At 43.8% G+C, this 21,575-nt stretch overlaps 1 protein-coding gene across 1 annotated transcript; it reads left to right on the forward strand.

The window, feature by feature from the left end:
* Positions 1 to 739: 739 nt before the first annotated feature.
* On the forward strand, positions 740 to 2,340 carry DIO3 (iodothyronine deiodinase 3). The gene has a single exon (XM_009675611.2). The coding sequence runs from the start codon at positions 932 to 934 to the stop codon at positions 1,754 to 1,756; it is 825 nt and encodes a 274-aa protein (XP_009673906.2). The 5' UTR covers positions 740 to 931; the 3' UTR covers positions 1,757 to 2,340.
* Positions 2,341 to 21,575: the final 19,235 nt, after the last annotated feature.

Consider the following 21,575-nt stretch of genomic DNA (forward strand, 5'->3'; position numbering starts at 1 on the left):
CCCGCGGGCCGCGCCGCGCCGCGCCCCTCCCCTCCGGCGCGGAGGGGCAGCGCCCGCCGGCCCTCGCCCACCTGGCAGCCGCCCCCCGCCCCGCGCGCCGGCCGCCGGGGGGCTCCGCGCGCGCCCCCTGCGCGGGGCCGGCCGGGTGGCGCGGGCGGGCGGGGCGCGGGGACGCGGCCCGGCGGGAGGATGCGGACGCCGCGCCGCGTGGCCGGCGGGGTGGCGGGTTCGAGCCCCCTCCGCGTCGCCGTCCTCCCCCCACCCCCGCGGCGCGGAGGCGGAGGCGTGCGGCCGGCCGGGAGGGCGCGCCGGGGGTCGGAGCAGCGGCGAGCCGGGCGGGCGGGCACGGAGAGAGGAGGCGCGGGAAGGCGGCGGGGCTGGGAGCGGCGCCGCGCCGGCGGCCCGTCCCTGTCACCTGTAGGCGCTGCCGGGACGGCGCCGCCTGGCAGCGCCGCGGCCGCGGCTCCTGCGGGGCCGAGCCCTTGCCCGCACACGCACACGCGCGGGTGGGCCCGGAGCGGGGAAGGGGCAGGACGGGCTGCGCCTGTTGCATTGTCCTTGGCGGGGCTGTTTGCGAGCGCTCGCCGCTATCTGCGGCCGGGGACCCCGGCTGTACCCTATCTCGGACTCTGCTGGTGCCTGATAGCGGCTGCGCCCTGCTTCCGTGCACGTCCGTCGGCGCTCCCGCCGGGGCTCTCTCCCCTTTTGTCTGTGTATTTTTAGGTCATTAGAGTGGAGGGGTAGGTAATCCCCAGGCTCAAGTTCCAGAGGGGCGGGTTCTGGCCGGAGGTGGAGTCACTTTTCATTTAAATCCCCGACTATAAAATGGGCTTAAAGAGAAGCGGGATCTCAGCTGTGCTGCACAGACCCCGGCAAGCAGGGTGCGCGGGGGCCCCCCGGCAGCCCGCGCCCGGCAGCCCAAGCCGCTGCGATGCTCCACTCCCTCGGCGTTCACACCTTGCAGCTGCTCACCCAGGCGGCCGCCTGCATCCTCCTCTTCCCCCGCTTCCTGCTCACGGCCGTGATGCTCTGGCTCCTGGATTTTCTGTGCATTAGGAAGAAGATGCTGACGATGCCCACGGCGGAGGAGGCGGCCAGCGCCGGCGAGGAGCCGCCCCCCGACGACCCCCCGGTCAGCGTGTCCGACTCCAACCGCATGTTCACGCTGGAGTCGCTGAAAGCCGTGTGGCACGGGCAGAAGCTGGACTTCTTCAAGTCGGCGCACGTGGGCTCCTTAGCCCCCAACCCCGAAGTGATCCAGCTGGACGGGCAGAAGCGGCTGCGCATCCTCGACTTCGCCCGCGGGAAGAGACCCCTCATCCTCAACTTCGGCAGCTGCACCTGACCCCCGTTCATGGCTCGCCTGAGGTCCTTCCAGCGCCTGGCCGCGCACTTCGTGGACATTGCTGACTTCCTGCTGGTGTACATCGAAGAAGCACACCCCTCCGACGGCTGGGTCAGCTCGGACGCAGCCTACAAGATCCCCAAGCACCAGTGCCTCCAGGACAGGCTGCGGGCAGCTCAGCTGATGAAGGAAGGGGCGCCTGATTGCCCCCTGGCCGTGGACACCATGGACAATGCTTCCAGCGCCGCCTACGGCGCCTACTTCGAGAGGCTCTACATCATCCAGGAGGAGAAGGTGATGTACCAGGGAGGCAGAGGACCAGAGGGCTACAAGATCTCGGAGCTGAGGAGCTGGCTAGATCAGTATAAAACCCGGCTCCAGAACCCCAGCACGGTGGTCATCCAAGTGTAAAAGGACCCGGCCAAAAATGCAGAGGTGGAGAGGCGAGGGGAGGACGGGAGGAGAGGTGGAGAGGGAGAAAGCACTGCGAAGCGGATGGCAGGAGCTGTCTTCCCCCAGGGGCACTCGAAGGAGGCTGCTGTGCGAGCTTTCGAGCAAGATGTGCCATAGTCCTTTCTCTATTCAAATCATGTTGATTTGCCAGCCACGCTCTGTCAATACTGTATTTCCATGTGCGTTTTGTAAATAACTTTTTTTTTTTGAGAAGCGTTTACTATTTTTTAAGGAGGCTCTCTTCCTACGGGATCTGTTCCCAGCTGTGTGTGTGCGAGGGTGTGTGTTTCTGAAAAGTTGTGTACAAGTGCTCCGTGCTGCCTAGCAAGCGCTAACTGGGATTTCTAGTATTTCTTTGTGATGACCGATTTTGAAATGGGTTTCTCTAATGCCAGGAAATCGCGTCTGATGTTGTCAAGTACTAGAACTGCCAGTAGCCAGAGCTGAACGGAATGTCCTATTTATGTGGGGGGGTTTTGTAAGACGTTCGTTCACTTTTTTTTTTATGAATTTTTTTAAATAATAAAGGTTGAGTAAATATACGTCTAACCTTGACTGTCTCTCTCTTTAACTCACTTCGGAGTGTTACATTCACTTTCCCTTTTGCCTACCTTGTAATATCCGCTCCGCGGCTGAGACGGGGAAGGCGAAACTGCAAGCGGCAGAGGATGCGCTGCTGGGGGGGGGTGGGGGGGGGGCGAGCCGGTGCCGCTCCCGCCGACGGGCTCCCCCTCGGCGGAGCGCTCTGAACCGCCCGTCTCAGGGACCTGAAGCGACTTGGAAGAGAAGGAGGTTCCTGAGCGTCCCCAGGGGAAATCCAAGCCTCCGCGGCCGCCTGGGGCTCCCGGGGGAGGGGACACGCCGCTGACCTTAGAGACTCGCCCGGCCTCAAGGGCTGCGCGCTCCCCCTCCGCTCCGCAGCCCGCGCTGGGCGGCAGCGAGCCGCCGCCTCCGCCGCCGCGGCTGAGCGCGCAGCCTGCGCGGGGAGGGCCGAGGTGCGGCGCAGCGCGGGCTGGCCGGCGCCGGGCACCTCGCTGAAACCAGCGGGCTGGGGAAAGGCGGCCTGGCCGGGCCGAGCCGCCCCGCCGACGGCTGCTCCGAGGCGGTGCGCACCTGAGGCGCGGCGGGCCGGCCCCGCGGAGCGCGGGCGGCTGCGCGGCTCGGGGCGGGGGGCAGGGGCCGGGGCCCCGCCGGCAGCCCCCAGCCCGGGGGGGGTCTTGCCGGCCACTGCGTTTCCAAGGGGGCGCGGGCGGGGGAGGCTCGGGGCTCGCTAGGTCGGAGCCCGACAGGTGAGGCCAAGCGTGAAAAGCATCCTGCCAAGGCCGCTGAAGCCGCAAAGGAGCTCTGTGAAGCTCTCCGAAAAAGAGCGGGTCTTTAAACACCTCGTGATGCCTCCCGCTGTGCCTTTACGTACCCCCGCGTCTTTGATAGCGCCGGGACGAGGAGCCCGGGCTCTTGGAGCCTCCGGTTAAGGGCTCGCCGGCTGAAGGGAAGCCTGGGAAGCCGCTCTCCGCAGGCGGGGGCCAAGTCACGCCTGCGGTACTCAGCTAAACCTGCGGGAAAGCTATATGTAAGGGCATTATAAGCCCTGTCCCGTCAAAGACAATTTTCATCTGTCCCTGTAATAACGCCGTCCCACAACATTTAAGATTAGATGAAGTCGTTCCCACCACTAATCTGTAATCAAAGATGTACCGGGCAGTATCAAAGACTGTAAGACCGTGCACAATTAAACCAGTCCCTGGGTTTCCGTCCCTCCCAGCGGACTGTGCCCTCAGCAGCAGCTGCAGAAGTTCAGCGCCTCTGAAAATTAGGCCGCCTTGGCTGAGGTGTCAAAGCAGTGGCTTAGGCGCCAGCTTCAGGCTTCCCGGCCTCTCTGGCCACGAAGACTAATGTATTGGTTTTTAAAGCCGTTAAGCTGCCGTGTGACTGGGCCACTCGCCCGTCTCCCACACGAGCACCTCCTGCGCTGATGCCCCGGGAGCCGTCGGCAAGAGGAGCTCCAGCTCCCGCGGGCTCTCCGGTAGCCCGGGGCGGGTTTGCTCCCCCCAGCTGTGCGTTGAACGCTAACCTGAGCCTCCTCGACGAAGCCCCAGGCCCCCCAGGGCAATACCCCTCTCAGGACGACTCCGAGGCACAGCAGCCCCTCGCTCTGGGCAGGAGCCCGCCGACTCCCAATAGCCTCGGGCCACGGCTTTGCCCACCCGTGGACGCTGCGATTTACAGGGAGAAATTCGTGTTACGGTCTGAGCTGTTTCCAGTGATGCTCTGCGTTTCCCGGCCGGGGTGCATCTATGCATTAGCCTCAGCTCCCTTTCTATAGCCCCAAACAGAATGAACTCCTTTTTTTATACATACATATATATATATATATATATATATATATATATATATATACGTACACATATATATGTGCTTTTCCCCGCTCTTCGCTTTGCAAGCATGAGTCTCGCATAGCAAACTCGGTTGCCTCTTACGTAAGGATGGAGACGCTCCGCTCGCTCTAAACGTTGCTCCTGACATGAGAGCAACCAAAGTCTTTTTGGTTGATCCAGAAGGAGGGGAGAAGGGACGAGGCCAGCGCGCACATCAGAGCCCAGAGAAACGAGCCGCCGTGGAAGCGCTCGCCGTCCGTCTGCACGGGCAGGGAGAGCAGCCTCGGCTCCCGGGGCAGCACCTCGCCGCCGCGTTGCTGTCCACCGGCCTCAAGTACAGACACGTCCCTGGGTCCGCGCAGCGCCTCTCCCAGCCTCACAGGCTTTTTTATTTGCTTTTTTTTTAATAGTAGATACTAGCGAAGATACACGCAAACCTTCCCCGGAGGTTTCGCCGCGAGCCCGACTGTAAAGCTAGGACCGGCCTCAGGAAAAGAAGATCAGACATGAAAAATAAACCAAGAGGAGCTCTTGCAAACCCGCGCGGAGGGTCCTCTCTTAGGAGGCAGCCGTAAAGGACTTTTTTAAGTAGCTTGCCGACCCGCGGAGCGCGGCCGGCTCTGCCGGCGCTCCCGCTGCCCGCAGGCGGCCGGACTGTCCGCGGCGGGCGTGGGTACCGCGCGGGCCGGGAGCCGGGAGCCGCGTCCCCCCGCGGCGGCCCGGGGCGCCGCTCACCCACCGCCGGGGCGCAGGGAAGCCGCACGGGAGCCGAGTCACCCCCTAGCACCCACACCGGCTCCCAGGCACGTGTAGACGCCAGGGCCGACGTAAAGTGAACCGGAACCTACCTGGCTCCAAGCAGATGTCGGGGACGGCGAGCGCATCATGTGGCTTTTCACATGCGTCCTCAAGGCTGTTTTCGATTGTTTTTTTCCCACAGTTTAGTTTTCCTTGCTTTACAATAAAGCCTTTCTTTGCTTTCTCACCTCGTTATCTCTTTTTCCTATCCGCTTCTGGCATGCATTAGTTCTAATCCGAAGTTGAATCCGGCAGCCCCTCTGGCCCGTCCTCTAGGACATTTTCCGCTTATATGGAAAGAAGAGGTCTCTGTCCTTACGAGGCTTCTAATAGTTAAAGAAACAGTCTCGTCCTTACTTTCTGCAGCTAACAAATTTTGGTCAAAGGTTATCAAAGGCCAAAGGGTTTTTATTTATTTCTAAGTAAGTCAGCTTTCTAGAGCTACATTCCTCCTTTATACAGAACACAGAGCTCTTATTTACCACTTTCCCTTTAATCAGCAGCAGAAGAAAAATTTGCTGTGAATACTCGGAATCCCTGAAAGAGATCACACTTTTCTTTTGCACAAATCAAAGTTATTTGCTCTTACTATATCCTCCACTTAAAATGAATCATAAGCCTCCATCCCACTGAGCTTTCTTAGGGATACTTGTTTAGCTCAGATTAGAACAATATGCTCTACATCTAAGACACTCAGTGTGTCAGAAGCCTTTCTAGTTGACAGTATCTTGAGAAATGTCCTATCTTAAAAAAAACCACTTTTTTATTGCCTTTCCACCTCCCAAGTGCTTGACAAACAGAAGTCTAAAAGTAGCAAAGAGATTTATCAGAGAGATCTAAGTGGTGGTTACATGTTCTGTCAATAATTAATTGAATTATATCCTCAGTATAATCACATACAGTCCTCAAGCTCGGAGGGGAAGAGAAAGAAGGAAGTTGTGGTGTGGTCGGGGGGGGATCTCAGGACAGGGTTCCAGTCATTAAAAATGTGATGTAACACTGCAGTCTGGTGTATTCTGAGGCACAAATGGGGAAATAAAATCGAATCCAACCACTAAAATATGATTTTCTTTACAGCTGAGAGACAGCGAAAGCACGTGTTTTCATTACTTTTTTCATTACTACTTTTTCCTGGGGATTTAGAGGTGTTTTATGATGAACAGACCTGTAGTTTTACTCATTTGTTACACAAGCTATATGTTGCAGCTTTCATATTGTTCACCATATACTAATTGACTACATTTGGTGTTTCTAATGTTTCAGATAAACTGGAAGAAGAAAGAAAAATCAGTGCAGCAAATTACCATGTATCAAAATACAAATCTAGAAATGACACATTCAAAGATTCCTGCAAGCAAATTGTTACTCTGACACTAATTTTTTTGTACTTCTTCCAGTCATAAGGGAGATCATCACATCATTATTAATTTATTATTTACTAAGAGCTGTTAGAGTGCTCATTTGGTACACAAATGCAAGAAAACAAAGGGCTTGATTCAATTCTCACACAAGTTTAGCACTGGTGCAACTTCAATGACACGGGTGTAGTCACTTCAGAACCACCTGGGTGTAATTACGATCAAAATCTGGGCTATTGCACTTCCTTTGCTTTTGTGATGGTTCAAAACCTCTATTTTTCTACAATGTGCTGTAGGAAACAGCCAGATGTTTGAATACAGAGCCCGAAATCATTCTCATGGTCCTCCTTACTGACAGTTGCAGTGTCCTAAATCTGGTCTGAACTTAGTAATGCCAGCACAGTCCCTCCCTATTCTGCTTCTTCCCTGCACTGTGAGAGTCGTAACCCCTATAAACATACATTCGCTTTCATTTGCTCAGGCATATCCTCTGCCTAGTGTCTTGAGCTATAGATCAGGTACTCCCTGATGGCTTCTGGTTTTAAAAGCTTTTAAGCCTCCAGCTGTCAAAAGGAATTTGGCACCTGCTTCCTTCTTTACAAATTTCTCCTTTCAGACAAACTCTTGATCATGCCTCTTGAAAAGCAGTTCATTTCTGACCTCCGTTTAATTGACTATTCCATGCACTTCTTGTCTTTTCGGCCTTCCACCTGCTTCTTCAGAGATTTTGTAAGTGGTTTACAGCAGTAAATGCACTAACAATCAACTGCCAAAAACATCTTAACTGAAATAGTAAGCACTATTCAGTATTTCCTGGGTGAAAATACACAAGATTAAAATCTACCATATCAGCTGGTATATATAAGAATTCTTTTCAGTGCAACACTTACTTACGCTTACAGAAGCAAGGATCTCACATTCTGGTGAGAATGGAGTTTCTGTGCCCATTAAGCATACAAGGTCAGGCCTGTCATATGCGTCTCTCTCTTTTCCAAGCTAATAGCTCATTCCTTATCTTTGTCTCATTTACTCCTTGAAATGCAATATTAAATGAAAACCCACACTTGTAGGCAAGAAACATTTTCTTCCATTTCCTTTCAAGAAATATCCCATCTTGAAAGGACCTTTATGACTTGGCTAGAAAAGGTACATTCAGTAGTTCCATCTCCTAAGCATTGCTCCTCCGGAGCCCCGAATTACCTTGACAAAGAGGTGATGCCTGAATGTCGGGTAAAGACGACATCTAAGGACCGGAATTCTTACTGGCAACATTAAAGGATGAGTTGGGCACACAGCTACTGGCAGAAGGGGATCCCATTATCTACCATAGAGTACTGGCACTATTATAGTCTATAAAGTGATTGAAATTTTACTGAAGCCTCTAGCAATAATGGCACAGCCATTGCAAGGACCGTGGCAAAGCCTTCTTACCTTCTTTCATCTATCCTCTCTCTCTCTCTCTTACCTTCTTAAGCTTACACAGCTTATAGAGTCTGGATTTGACTGGACTTTCATACACATTCCAGGCTACCCTGGGCGGAAATTTTAGCCTAACTTTTCTATTGCCATGGGAGCTCTTGCTTTTCTTGCCTGAAGAGCTGGTCAGAATGTAAATTCCTTGCAGAAGCCATTTAAAACTGAGTATACTTATTTAATCGCTCCAGTTTATCAGGCACAATTCCTCAAATGGTGTGGCGTATCATGGAGTTTAAGGTGGCCCTCATAGCACAGAAGCTCACTTAAAGTACAAGAAATGCGAAACAAATTAAAGTACAAGAAATATGAAACAAATTGTGTTGAAGCATCTTTCCAGGCTTTCTCAGAGCTCATACACCTTCATAAGCATAATTAAATGCCACTATTTTCAGTGCCAAAGAGCCGATGGTGGAAACAACTTCTAAGAATAAAAATCATTACGTAACCTGAGGATAAATTTTAAAACAGAAATCTAGGCAAATTGATACTTTATTAAGCTACAGATAAATTTTAAAACATACATGCTATTACCTTTTAAAATAGTAATGACCTTTATAAAAAATATGGGACTGGGCTGAAGAAATTCTGGAAATTGCGCAATCCAAAGCAGGGAAAAAAAAAAAAGGTTTTGAGTTATTTGATCACTTAACATCTGTGATGAAGGACAATCAGGAAGGAATAGGGTGCAAGGCTGCTGTCAACCGGATTTGCAGCACATGGATGTAGAGAACATACTGTGCTACTAATTCTTCAGACACATGCGTACAATTGCAAACAGAGATCAAAATTTGTCCAAAGTGTTTTTGGAACATGGGGAAGGGAGCTGTGCATTTTATAAAAGGAAATATTTATTTCAAAAAGCAATAATTGTGCAAAAATTTAAGCAAATTATCAAGTTCATTTCTATCCTTTCCATTTCTTCTGACTCTAAGTGGAACATATCCATTGCACGTATGTCAATGAATAAGGAATAGTTCTGGGGAAATACGAAATATTAGATAGTACTCAGCTGTCTTGTTTCCTCTATGTTGTTTTATCTTTTTTTTTTTCCTTTTAGCTGCATTTCGCCTTCTCTAGAATGCATACTACTAGAATGATTATGCTGAGCTTTATTTTTTATGTTCATATAGATCTATAGATTATTTCAGTTACTGCTTAGCTGATGGATGTACCTGTGATAATAAAGAATATAGTAGGACATCGAACTAAACACATAGTTTTATCTACCTGATTAGAGCAGAGGTATGGCAAGCAACAAAAGTATTTTTAAAGCATGGAACCATCTCCCAGAACTGACCCACAACACTATGAGATGCCTCCACTTGATTCACTCAGCCAAAGAAACTTCCAAAAATTATCCGTTGGAAGGAACAGAGGGGAAATAAAAAAGAGTAGGTTGAGGAAGTAATGCCATTGATCTTGCTTTCTGCTCTTAACTGACTGAACTTCAAAGTCTTTAGACCAGTTCTCATGAACAAAAGAGGGATTGGAGAAACTCAGTAGCGATTTATTGATAAAATTGAAACATAATGCTGTGTACAACAGAAAAAAATCTATATTTCTTGAAGTTGGATAAGAAGCGATCTAAAGGGAGGGGTATCACCCCTTTCCTGCAGATACTGCTGGAAGCTGGAAAATATTCTGTGTTACTCTGAACCTGTTCTCGAACCTTCTAGTCGTTACATAAATCCAATCTTTAGGAAAGGGATTTGACCAGAATGAAAGTTCAGCCTTTATTTTATCTTTCCACTAGTTGTACGTGCCCATGACTCACAAGTCATTTCCTGATTTGTCAAGCTTATTTTGCTCAACGCATGAAACAGCAGCTCAAGGAATTGAGGATGGGGAAGAAGCCATCTAGCATATAGGATCCCTGAGAGATACTGCAGCACTGCATTACAAATAACCTGAGACATGGCCCAAACCGTGGGGTCATGCAAAGAGTGAGCCAGTTGTCTATTCCTCACGCACAGCGCATGACAATTGACAGATATGCGCAGCTAAATATTTATTGTGAAATCTGGTACTATTTTTAACGCCAGGTGAACAATCAGGGCATTCATTGCAATTCTCATTCCACTCGTTTTTAGATCAGTCCTGCTGGATGTGTCATCATTGTAAAATAGAATTTGTTTTTTGGAAAAGAAATCAACACTTAAGCCATGCTTCTGAGCAAGTCAAAAGACACCCAAGGGTATGATTGGCTTGCATGCTTGACTTTTTAATAAGGCCAAGGCAAAGCATCTCTGGATGGGACTATAATCAGCTGCTGCTTTAATGCAGACAATCAAAGAAGGTTCCTTACTGATGGCTGTAAATTCATCATTAAGGATACCACTCAGAGTCATTTGGCATGACATCTTTTATGCATGGAACAGGAAAGTGCAGTATTAGCTCCTAAGTGATTGGATGAGTTGTACATCCATTAATGGGCATATCAGAAAATGCTTCCAAGCTTTGACTTATCTCCTACACAAACCCAGAAGATGTAGATTGCTTTGCTGTTGCTTACTCATATTTTTTGGTAGATTTTTTTCAATCTGTCTGAGATCCTAGTTGTTTATTTGGGAACTTAGCATCATTACGTAGCGTAGATTTTACTATTGACTCTGGGATCACAACGGTCTGGCTGAGTTCATCGTACTTTATGAAATCTACAGGATAATGGGCAATACGAGAGCAAATCAGTTGCACTTCTATACCAGATAAAAACTTCTTGGTTCACTATTTTGGGAAGACGACTGAGGCAATCGGTAGATCTGAAGTCCAGTAAAGATAAATACATTTTTGATTGAATGTTTAATCCACCCAAACTGCCAGTTAAACCTGGCTACAATATTAGGTCATTCAGGTGAAAATTGCAAAATTATTCCAGCAAAGAACTCATTAAAACATCATCTAAAAACTAAAGCATTTATGTTCACATTTTCATAAAAGACCACTTTGTCCATTTAAAATTTATTATTTCTAAAAAATAAGCCTAGATTTAGTTTTCAAGAAAAAAATACATAAAACAAAATGAAAAGTTTAATTTTCCAATTTGACCCACTCAAAAATCTACAAGAGAAATAAAATACACATACAAGAGAAATAAAATATACATTCTTCAACCCCCCCCCCCCAACTCTTTCAGCTTTCTTCCTGTTCAGGAATCATTCATGAACTGGTTATGATCTCTTAAACTACCTTTTATCCACACACTTCATTAATCAAACTGCATCAACAAATTTCAGCCAAGAACATATCAACTCATTGTCCACTTACACTATTCATTTCATTTATGACCATCACTTCTGTGAATGGTGTTCTATCCCCTGTTGGATATCTGATTTTTTTTTCAGAGAGGAAATAGCAAACATCAAGTCATGACATTCCTCAGGTGAATAACCATTATTATATGTTTAAAAGTTAAATAAAACTTGTGTCCAGATAGCAGCTCTATCTACCTTTAGGTCATCACATCTTTTTCAGTGTTCTGACCAACATATTTTACTTTACAATACCCATAAACTATAGGTATAATTTATAGGCTGGGCTAGGTAATGTTAATACCCAAATATTGTTTAGATTTCAATATTTAGGCTTCCAATATAAACATTTTTTCCCCATAAATAACAGTAAGAATCCAATTGCTCCAGAACTGCCAGATACTTAGGATGCCCACCAAGAGCAGGAGGTTCTGGTACAAGTCCAGGCCACATTCATGCATGTGAACCTGGAGTTTCCATATTCTTGACAGTGTCCTTGCCTTTGAAATATACATGCCATTTCCTTGAAATTTTGGGGGAATAGGTATTGATCAGCATTTGTGGGGTAAGGGGTGGGAGAAAGATTCATCGCCTTCCTAGCAAAGGTAATTTTTCAGGATATAAAAGGCAGGTTACTGTCACAAGTGAAAAATCAGGTGCATGTCATAACTGCGAGGCTACTATTTATTTGGAGATAATTATCATTCTTCTTTATTTTATTCTGACCAGAAAGTCTATTCTGACTTGAGAAACCTTCCCAATGAAAATTTACTTTCAGCCAATACATTCCCACATAAAATCACTGTTCCTGCAAACCAGAATTTACCCAAAAAATGCTTCATTCAGAAGTTTCAGGCCAGCTCTAGGATGGACTTTCACATTTGCATGTAACTGAATTTGTTATCTGATTGGTCAACATGCCTATATATCTTCCTCTGTTGTGCGTATGAGCAAGCATTATTGTATAGGCAGATATGCAGGCCAACACAATTTTAAGAAGCAATGAAACATTACCATCAATGCAAGCAGCAGTTCTCAGTACAAATAATTGTCTTGCCCTATCTCCTCAGGCTCATTCTCTTTTCTTTCTTTCTCTCCAGCCTGCCTTCCCTCAGAGATGTTCTTTCTCTGTCAACATAACTTGTGTTACTTCTCTGCAGCTCTGCTGCCCTCCGTTCTACGATCTGGCATTACAGTGAAACTTCCAAGAATTCCATTCTCTGAAGCGTTATGAGTCACACTGTAGTCTTCAGCAATATTTTTAAAACACCAATGTTTTTTTAATCACTCTTGAGACCCATAGAAGAAAGTAAGGATATTATCTTGCTAACTTACAGTCGTGGTTGTTTTTTCTATTGCCACCCACACTCTCTCATCTCTCTCCAGATACTCTGCTCCAGTCTCTCAATAGTGCAGGCATATGGTATTCGAGCATGCCAGAGTTTGACTTCAAATTTTAGTCATTTTTTTTCCTGTAAAAACAATGGAGGGGCATTAAGCCTATGACCATCTGAGAGCTTTCTTTAAATAAGAGTTTTATTATGGTCTATAATTTTAATAAATAAAGGATATGTTGTATCATAAAACTAACACAGGAACATCAGATCTGAGTAGTAATTCACCATATCTGGACACCAGCAATGCCACACATCTGACATGTCAGCAGTAGACCAGAATGAAATCGTGCAACAGTGTACATAACAAGGGGAGATTCCTGCCTGCTCCCTGCAGTGCTCTCCAAAAACCCTTGCAAAGGAGGAGCTGGCTGTCTTTAGGAGCTGTAGTTATAAATATTGTTCCTGAAAATAAAAATGTAAAACTTTATTTTACTATTTGAGGAGCTTTGCATTCTCTAAGAAAAAGAGGAACACTTACTAAACTGTAGTAAGGTTATCAGCTCATTTTCATTGTATGTTTCAAGGCTTTCTCTTTTCTCTTCCGCACGAGAGATGAGGCAGCTTATATTACAAGAGATTCATTTGCAGCTTAGGATAGAAGATCCATAGATTGGTACTATCTCTCTTGCAGTACCTTGTGACACATTAAACAAATATATCTCAAGGTAAGCACATAACACTGGACAATGGCTGTTCAATAAAGAAGATCCCTAATGACAACAGCTATCTGAACTTCTATAGAGATCAGCCTTTTGCATGAAGCGTTCAAGGATGCCTGGCTGCCCCATGACAGGTCATTTGAAAAAGCTGCCAGGAAATAAGATAAGAGGATGAAGAGACCTAGATTTCAGTTTACCAGCTGATCATTTGAAGAAAGTACATTCTTACGACTCAAAAGTTACTGAAAAATGGTCAGTGAACTTGCCTTTGCAAGAGATGGTTGAGAGAACTGTGAAAATAAACACGTCGTTGAGAAATGGAGGTAGGATGAGTGAGATTTGCTTAGGAAAAGGTGAGAACACTGTTAAGTGAAATGGAAAAGGATCCATATTAAATAATAGCATTAGCGCAGCAAGCCAGGAAGCTAAGTGTGGTGACTAAGACTGTTCAAGAAACAAAGTCAGTGAGGGTTTTTACATATATATGTATGTATACGTATATATGTACACACACATATAACATAGATATGAAAAATATGCATTACATACATATATACGTTCTTTATTTCTATATTTGAGATAAACCACAGTCTTACTGAATTTGCTCATGCTATGTCAAATCAAAATAGCGCTTTTCTCTCTCACTGCCTCATATGCAGAAATGCAGAAAAGTAATAAACTTGCCTTTTCTTTTAGTAGCATTTTGCTTCTATTCTACCTATCTTTAAGAAATCTTAGCCGATTTTTTTTACTTGATTGTACGCTGCTCCTTAGCTTTTGGAGGATGCTGTAACCATCAAGCCTAGATGCCTAAAAATTACTTTATGCACTGCATTTTTTGAGATTAAAAAGAAAATGGTCAATTTCTAGGAAATAAGGCCAAAATATTAGCACAGTTGTCTAATGTGAAGCTTTTCAATCCATATTTAGCCTCTTAAGTATTAATAAGTTGCTGCACCTCAGTGACAGACATCCATAAATCTCAGTGAACCACCATGAGCTATAACCCAGCTACAAATCAAACTCTTTTAAAACTCATTATCATTATAAGTCTAGAAGCCTATTTATATATAGAGATCCAGTTTGGAAAATTTGTCATAAGACTGGAGAAGTGATAGGCTCAGATCTTTGGTAACTGCTGACTTCGTTGATCAGCTGTAGAGATTTCCATCTTCCGCTGAAGCTATCTTTATCAAAAGAGCAGCCCATTAAGCCTCTTCTGTTGCATTCATAGAATCACAGAATGGCCAAGGTTGGAAGGGACCTCTGGAGATCATCTAGTCCAACCCCCCTGCTCAAGCAGGCTCCTCTAGAGTATATTTCCCCGGATCGCGTCCAGGCGGGTTTTGAATATCTCCAGGGAAGGAGACTCCACTACCTCTCCGGGCAACCTGTTCCAGTGCTCAGTCACCCTCACAGCAAAGAAGTTTTTCCTCGTGTTCTGATGGAACTTCCTGTGTTTCAGTTTGTGCCCGTTGCCCCTTGTCCTGTCGCTGGGCACCCTGGAGAAGAGTCTGGCCCCATCCTCTCAACACCTTCCCTTCAGATACTTGTACACATTGATGAGATCCCCTCTCAATCTTCTCTTCTCCAGGCTAAACAGGCCCAGCTCTCTCAGCCTTTCTTCACAGGAGAGATTTGAAATTAATTTACATTAAATAATATACAAATAACAAATTATTTCTATTTTAAGAAGAAGAATAGTTCCATCCACTCAGAACCCCCATCGCTGTGATTTAGTGCCTTCAGCAGAGCAGGATGCAACGGACACTACAAACAACAACTTCTGGTTTGGGCAGCATACGTCAGGGTTAGTAAAGAGAACGACATGAATAAATGATCCATAGCTAAAAATTCCAGATTACTCTGAATCATTCTCCTAACTTACCTTCCTACTACCTCTTACTGGCTTTTTCAGAGTAATTAGGAACAGGCGGCAGTTGCACCATTTCTGTGAGTTTAAAGCAAGCAGACATTCAGAATTGAGTTGCTACATTTTCAACAGCAGAAAATGTCAACACTACAGGCAATTTTGTCTGAATTTACACGTTTTTTCAGTGCTTCACTGAAAGAAAAGCAAAGGCAATTGACACAGTAAGAAAACCTAGCATATATAAAATATGAAGCTATGCAAATTACAGACTGTTCTTGAAATCTAGGTAGATGATACTGATGTGAATGTCCAGGTCTCTAAAACTAACTTTTCTATTACAGTCTCAGATTTGTATAGGCTAGACATGGCTGACTGAAAGCCAAATCCGATTAATCCTAGTTCTACAGAAGTTGTCTACATATATTTGAAAAACAAAACATAGAAAATAGTATTTGACAGCGCATGAAGAAAATAATGTTTAATTAGTTAGCTATACAGACATTCAGGTTCAGGAACTTACTTACCTTTAAGGATTTTTTGTTTTGTTTTTCTCTTGCACAAAATACAGTTCCAGAACTCAGTTTGCTTCATGAACATTCTTTAATGAATTTCCTAGTGACAATGATTTAGTCATAAAAATAAGTGCATTATTTTATTTTGTTCACTCTTTCCTTCTTTTTCTGTAAAATGTCCCCTCAATACCAGCTATGAAAAAATGCAAAATAATGCTTAGGGTAATATTTCCAAAGCATCCAAATAATTTAGAAGACAAAGACTGCATGTTTTAACAAGCTCATGCTAGCACAGCAATATCATAGGACTTACAGCTGTGACAGATTTTAACTGGGGAAGAGTCAATGCAAATTTGCAGATGGAAGTCATGTCTCAAAAATGTATCCGAGCTGTCTGAAGGAGCATGTGGATAAGATGATCTGGTTACTGTAGTGTTGGAATCCATACTTGGATACTTTGGTGCATACTACTTGGATTTCTATAAACCTTTGGGAAGATCCCTCACCACAGGCCCTTAAATGAATCACGTTACCATGGAACAAGGGGAACAGTGCTCTTGTGCGTTATTAACTGGTTACAAGCCAGGAAAGAAAGGAAGAAACAAAAGGTCATTTGCTAGGAGGGAGGACTGTTACTAGCAAGGTATCACAAGGTCTCTGCTGCTCGGCATACTTGCAAGTAATCTCAAATATGGAGCAAATAGGAAGTTTATAAATTTTGCTGATGATACAATATTACTCATATAGTCAAAACTAAAGTTGCTTGAGAAAAAGTATAGAAACATCTTGCGGGACTAAATGACTAGCTGGTAAAGCGACTCATGAAATTAAATGTCAATTCAACCACGGAAAAAAAATATATGTACACCTTTTTGCATATAACGGCTTTTTGTTGTAATTCTGAACAACAACGTCTACACAGATTTAAAGTGGTTTAATGAAACTATTTCTTTTCATTAATTCAGATCAGTGAATTTCTGTCCTGATAGTGCCCCTTAATTTCACTGAAAGTTGGTGACATTTAGATTGCTAGAGTATGTTTGATAATTGCATTTAGGGATTCAGCTTTTCTGTTTTCAAAAGTGCTTAGTAAATATGAATTAACTGTCACAACACTCCGCAAGGTCAATAAACAATTTAAATCTCCTGTCATATGGGGAGAAAAATGAAGTAGTCTAGTTAAATGATTTACCCTAATTACCCTAAGGGCTAAAAACGTGTCAAGTTCTCCACTAGAAAATTGTCATTTCCATTGAACCCTTTTTTAAGAGAAATTATATTAATTTCATTCAACCTTTTCTTTTTAAAGGGGAAAACATATCTAAAATGTAGATATATTTCAGTCAGACATTTTTGGAAAAGAAAGGTTCTAATTTTCACTTCCTAATATTTTATATTAAAAAGATTAAACACGCTGAAACCGAATATTTCTTCTTTAGTCAAACATTACAGTTTAAGTTACCCAAAGCAATATCCATTTAGATCTTTTTTTCCTGAAGATTTTCATACAGTTGGATTTTTGTTCCAACTTCAGATGATTTTCAAAATTCTTAATTTTTTGGAGAAAAAAACCTGAAAATTCATTCCCTAACTGGATTTGCTTGTTCATTACATGCTAGGAGTTGGTAATATAGCAAGAACGACCTCTGAGGAACTCTTAACATCTTCTGTGTTGAAACGTCTGTGTAGTAATATACTCTTCGTAGATTAAATTTTCTACACACAGACTAGGTCCATGTTGATTAACTTTCCCTGAAGCATCCTATGAGAGCTCTGTATGCATCTAGGGGATACCTAAATAAAATGGAAGCATCCTGCCCTGTATGCACCTGGGCTGAAACTGAAGTCTACACTGGAAGATGAGGAACAATACTGCATAAATGTACCCAATTGCAATAGAGGGACTGATACCAATTTTAAAGGCTGTGTAGTAACAACACCGAATCCTGATCTGAAATGATGAGTTTCATCTGCTCGGTCACTTTATCATTCTACATAGACCCTAACTAAGGCTCTGTGCATAAGGATAGATAACCGTAGGTGACCACTAGCACCTTTTCAAATTTCTTCAGTTACTGGTCTTTATTCTTGTAGGCTCTCTATTAACTATTAAATCAAAATGTGTTGGAGTATTACTCAAATTTCAATGAAGATTAGAGAGGGAAAAAAATGAATATGGGACTAATTTAAGAAAATGTCTTTATCAAGAAAGGAAAAGATATCTGAGCAACTAGAATGGCAGAATCTTGCTAGTAGAGTTATTTATAACAAGTAGTTAATAAAAACTAGAAAAAAATAAAAACCAACAGGAGGACAGATGCATCATCAGATCATAAAGGAATTAGCTAATTAGTTTAGGAGGCACTGACAATTATATTGGTATGCCAAGAGAAGCACGTACTGAGAAATGTGAAAATTCGAAGGAGAGGAATCTGGATTACATTTTTTCCCATGGAAGTCAAGGAATTCTAGTGCTTACTTTCCAGTATGTCTCACTTCTACTTCCAGAAAAATAATAAAATACTTTTAGAAAAAAAAATGTATGAACCCAGAGAGAGATCAAGAGCATATTAGAAGCATAAGCAACAGAAAATAAGAATAGGATCAAAAAATCATAGAATAATTAAGGTTGGAAGGGACTGCTGGAGGTCATCTAGCCCAACCTCCTCCTCAAAGCAGGGTCAGCTATGAGATCAGACCGGGTTACTTATATGCACTTTAGTCTTGAAAACCTCCAAGGACCACACAGCTTCTCCAGGCAACCTGCTTCAATGCTTGACCGTCCTCACTGTGCAAATTTTTCCTTATATCCAGTCTGAGCGTCTCTTGCTTCAACCTCTTGCCGTTATTTCTTGTCTACCCACCATGCACCACTCTGAAGAGCTTGGCTCCATCCTCTTGATGACCTCTTGCTTTAAGGTCTATCAAAAGCCATCTCTTCTCCATGCCAGACAAACCCTACTGCCTCAGCTTTTGCAGGCAGGGCAAGTGCTCCAACTCCCTGACCATCTGGTGGCCCTTCACTGAACTCACTCCAGTTTGAAACGTAAATGAAAAATCCAGGGTAAGTTACACTCACCCTAGAGAGAATCATATTTTAGTAGTGAATACTCTTTTCAGACACCTACTTTGTAGAATAGTTTGGAATCCTTCATTTTAGAGAACCTATATATAATAGACACAATTTGGGAACATCTCCCTATTCAGGAATGTATATGAACTTTTGCTTAGCTTTTAGTGAGACCAAAGTCCCACTTAGGCACTTAAATTTAAACATGTGCTTGCTTTCCTGAATAGGGATAGACTTAACCACGCATTAAAGTGCTTTCCTGACTCTGGGCAAAAGTTATTGTATGTAGAATAAAACCTGTAACTGGACTTTATATTTAATTGAAGTTCCTTTCAAAACTTTAGCCACAAATGATTCACACTTCAGCAAACACTGACAAAACCTTATGAACTGCGAGGTAATTAAAAGACTGAAACAAAAGATAATGGAAGAATATATCGGGTTTGGAAAGAGGAGTTAATGGGACACAACAGAGTGCATTCAATATTATTTAAGATTTCCACCAGCTATCCATAGTCACAGATAAACAGCACTTACATTTGTAAATGCTACTGGATCATTATGAATGCTAGTGAAAAGAATGAAATACAATGCAAGGGAGCTAAAAAATATCAGACTATGGAAACCCATACTGCTTGCCTTGCTTACACAAAATTCCTATTAAAACAATAAGGTGTGCAGAATTTGGCTCCTGGATATAGGAAATAAAGGATCAAATCCAAAGCCCACTGAAGTCAATAGGAGACATTTTTCTGACCTCAGAGGGCTTTGGATATGACCCAAAATGAGATTCATTCTGGAAAAATGCAAGCTAAAGGAAATAATCATTCAAAAAGTAGCTGGGAGAGAGATGTTTGGAAAACCTGGAAATCAAAGAATACCTAGGGGACTTTGTATAATATAAGATACATGGAAGAACTTATGAACACTGTTACAAGATTATATCTTTCATAAGAGCTTATCAGTCTAGACATGAAGTTGGAATGTAAAATAGAGAAGAAAGAGCCCATTTTATCCAGTTAGGGAGCAGAAGTCACAGGGATATCACGTCACAGTGCAGGCAAGTCACTTTCTATGGAATTTACAATGTGCCAAGCATCAGATAAAAAATCCAACAATAGGAAGTAGTCAGTTCTATCTGAGAACTATTAATTTCTCAGCTTTCCTACCAGTCAGGAGTCTACTAGCATCTGCAAAGAGGAAATATACAAACAGTTTGCACGTAGGAATTAACAATCAGACTTCAATATGAGGCAAGTGTCACATTTGTTACTTGATCTCCTCATTTTGGGTGGTGGAGGTCAACAGAGCCTCTTAAGATTCCGTCTTTCCCAGTACTGAACAATACTTACACACAGATATCATTTGCCAAACCAAGGATGTCCTTTCTCCTCTGTGGTGTACAAGTGTACAAGTATCTGAAGAGAGGGTGTTGAGAGGATGGGGCCAGACTCTTCTCCAGGGTGCCCAGCAACAGGACAAGGGGCAACGGGCACAAACTGAAACACAGGAAGTTCCATCAGAACACGAGGAAAAACTTCTTTGCTGTGAGGGTGACTGAGCACTGGAACAGGTTGCCCGGAGAGGTAGTGGAGTCTCCTTCCCTGGAGATATTCAAAACCCGCCTGGACGCGATCCGGGGAAATATACTCTAGAGGAGCCTGCTTGAGCAGGGGGGTTGGACTAGATGATCTCCAGAGGTCCCTTCCAACCTTGGCCATTCTGTGATTCTGTGACACTCATTTTCATTCTCCTACACATCTTGCTGCTGTAACATGAAGAAAGTTTCTAAGAGTATAGACATACCTCAGTAAAATAAAAGGTCTGACCTCATTCTCAAGACCAAATGCACTCGGCATGTTCACTATAAACTCTCAAGCTACCAGTCCTCAGCAATTATTTGTCTACAGTCTCCTCACTGAGAGCCAGACAAGGACATCTGTTAGTACTTCCTATGTAGCATGAAAAGTAGTCAGAAGAAAATCAGCTGTAAAGGTAGTTTCTCTCCCTCTAGTCTTCTGCCCACAGAAGCATTCTGCCTCCATTTATTCAGTGGAAGAAGCTAAGAATGGTTTGCATAAAGAATAACGTGATTGTATTGAAAAGCTATGGCAGCCTGACTAACCCAATTACTGCAGTCCAGAATGGCTTGATCCTTCTCTTCTGCCGCTACTGCTGTTGCTCAGGAGAAGAAAACTCTTTACTCCTCACGCAAAAGAATAAACCATGTGTGGTTTTCCAGCTTCATCTGCCCAGACCATCTCTATATAATTCTTGCTCATAGGACATACACAGTAAAAGGGTGAAGACAACGAGACATCCTTGAATAAATATATTAGAACAAGTCACTGTAAGATGATTACAGTTAAAATGATAAAGCTCCAGCTCATTTTAGAATGTCTTTGGGTCCATAAACTGTAGATTTTGTGCTGTTTAGTCCCATAATTTCTGGTTTAAAATCTTTCTATTCTTAGACTTTAAAACAAGAATCTTTATTTTTTTTGGAATTGTATAGCTGACCCTTCACAGAAAATGTTGGAAAACATTTAATTTCGAAATACTCATGCTTATTCTTCATACATTTTTTGGACCACTTCATGTTAAAAGTTCATCTGCTTTTGCTAGAAAATTGTGCTTCAATATGACTGTAATTCTTTCAGTGGGCCCAATCCTATGAAATTCTGAGCACGAATTTCCACTGACCAATTCTTAGGTCTTCTCTGGATCTGATCTTCTGTGAAATCATAAAACGTTAAATTGAATCACTTAAGTAACAAACAAAGGATTAATTCACATGGGTATGAAGCAACAGGAGCACATGAGTTTTAAAATACGAAGTTTGTAAAGAAAATTCCTCAACAATACAAATGGGAAAAGGGAAATCGTGGATAACATGATGCACAAGAGACTATTTCTCAGTAGAAGGCTTTGTAAATCCTTTCGTAAAGTTTCCACAGGTTAGTTTAGAAAGCAGACCCTTTTTTCATACCCTAAGTCCGCATTGATTTTAT

Source organism: Struthio camelus, chromosome 5, assembly GCF_040807025.1.
Source record: "Struthio camelus isolate bStrCam1 chromosome 5, bStrCam1.hap1, whole genome shotgun sequence".
NCBI classification, from domain to species: Eukaryota; Metazoa; Chordata; class Aves; order Struthioniformes; family Struthionidae; genus Struthio; species Struthio camelus.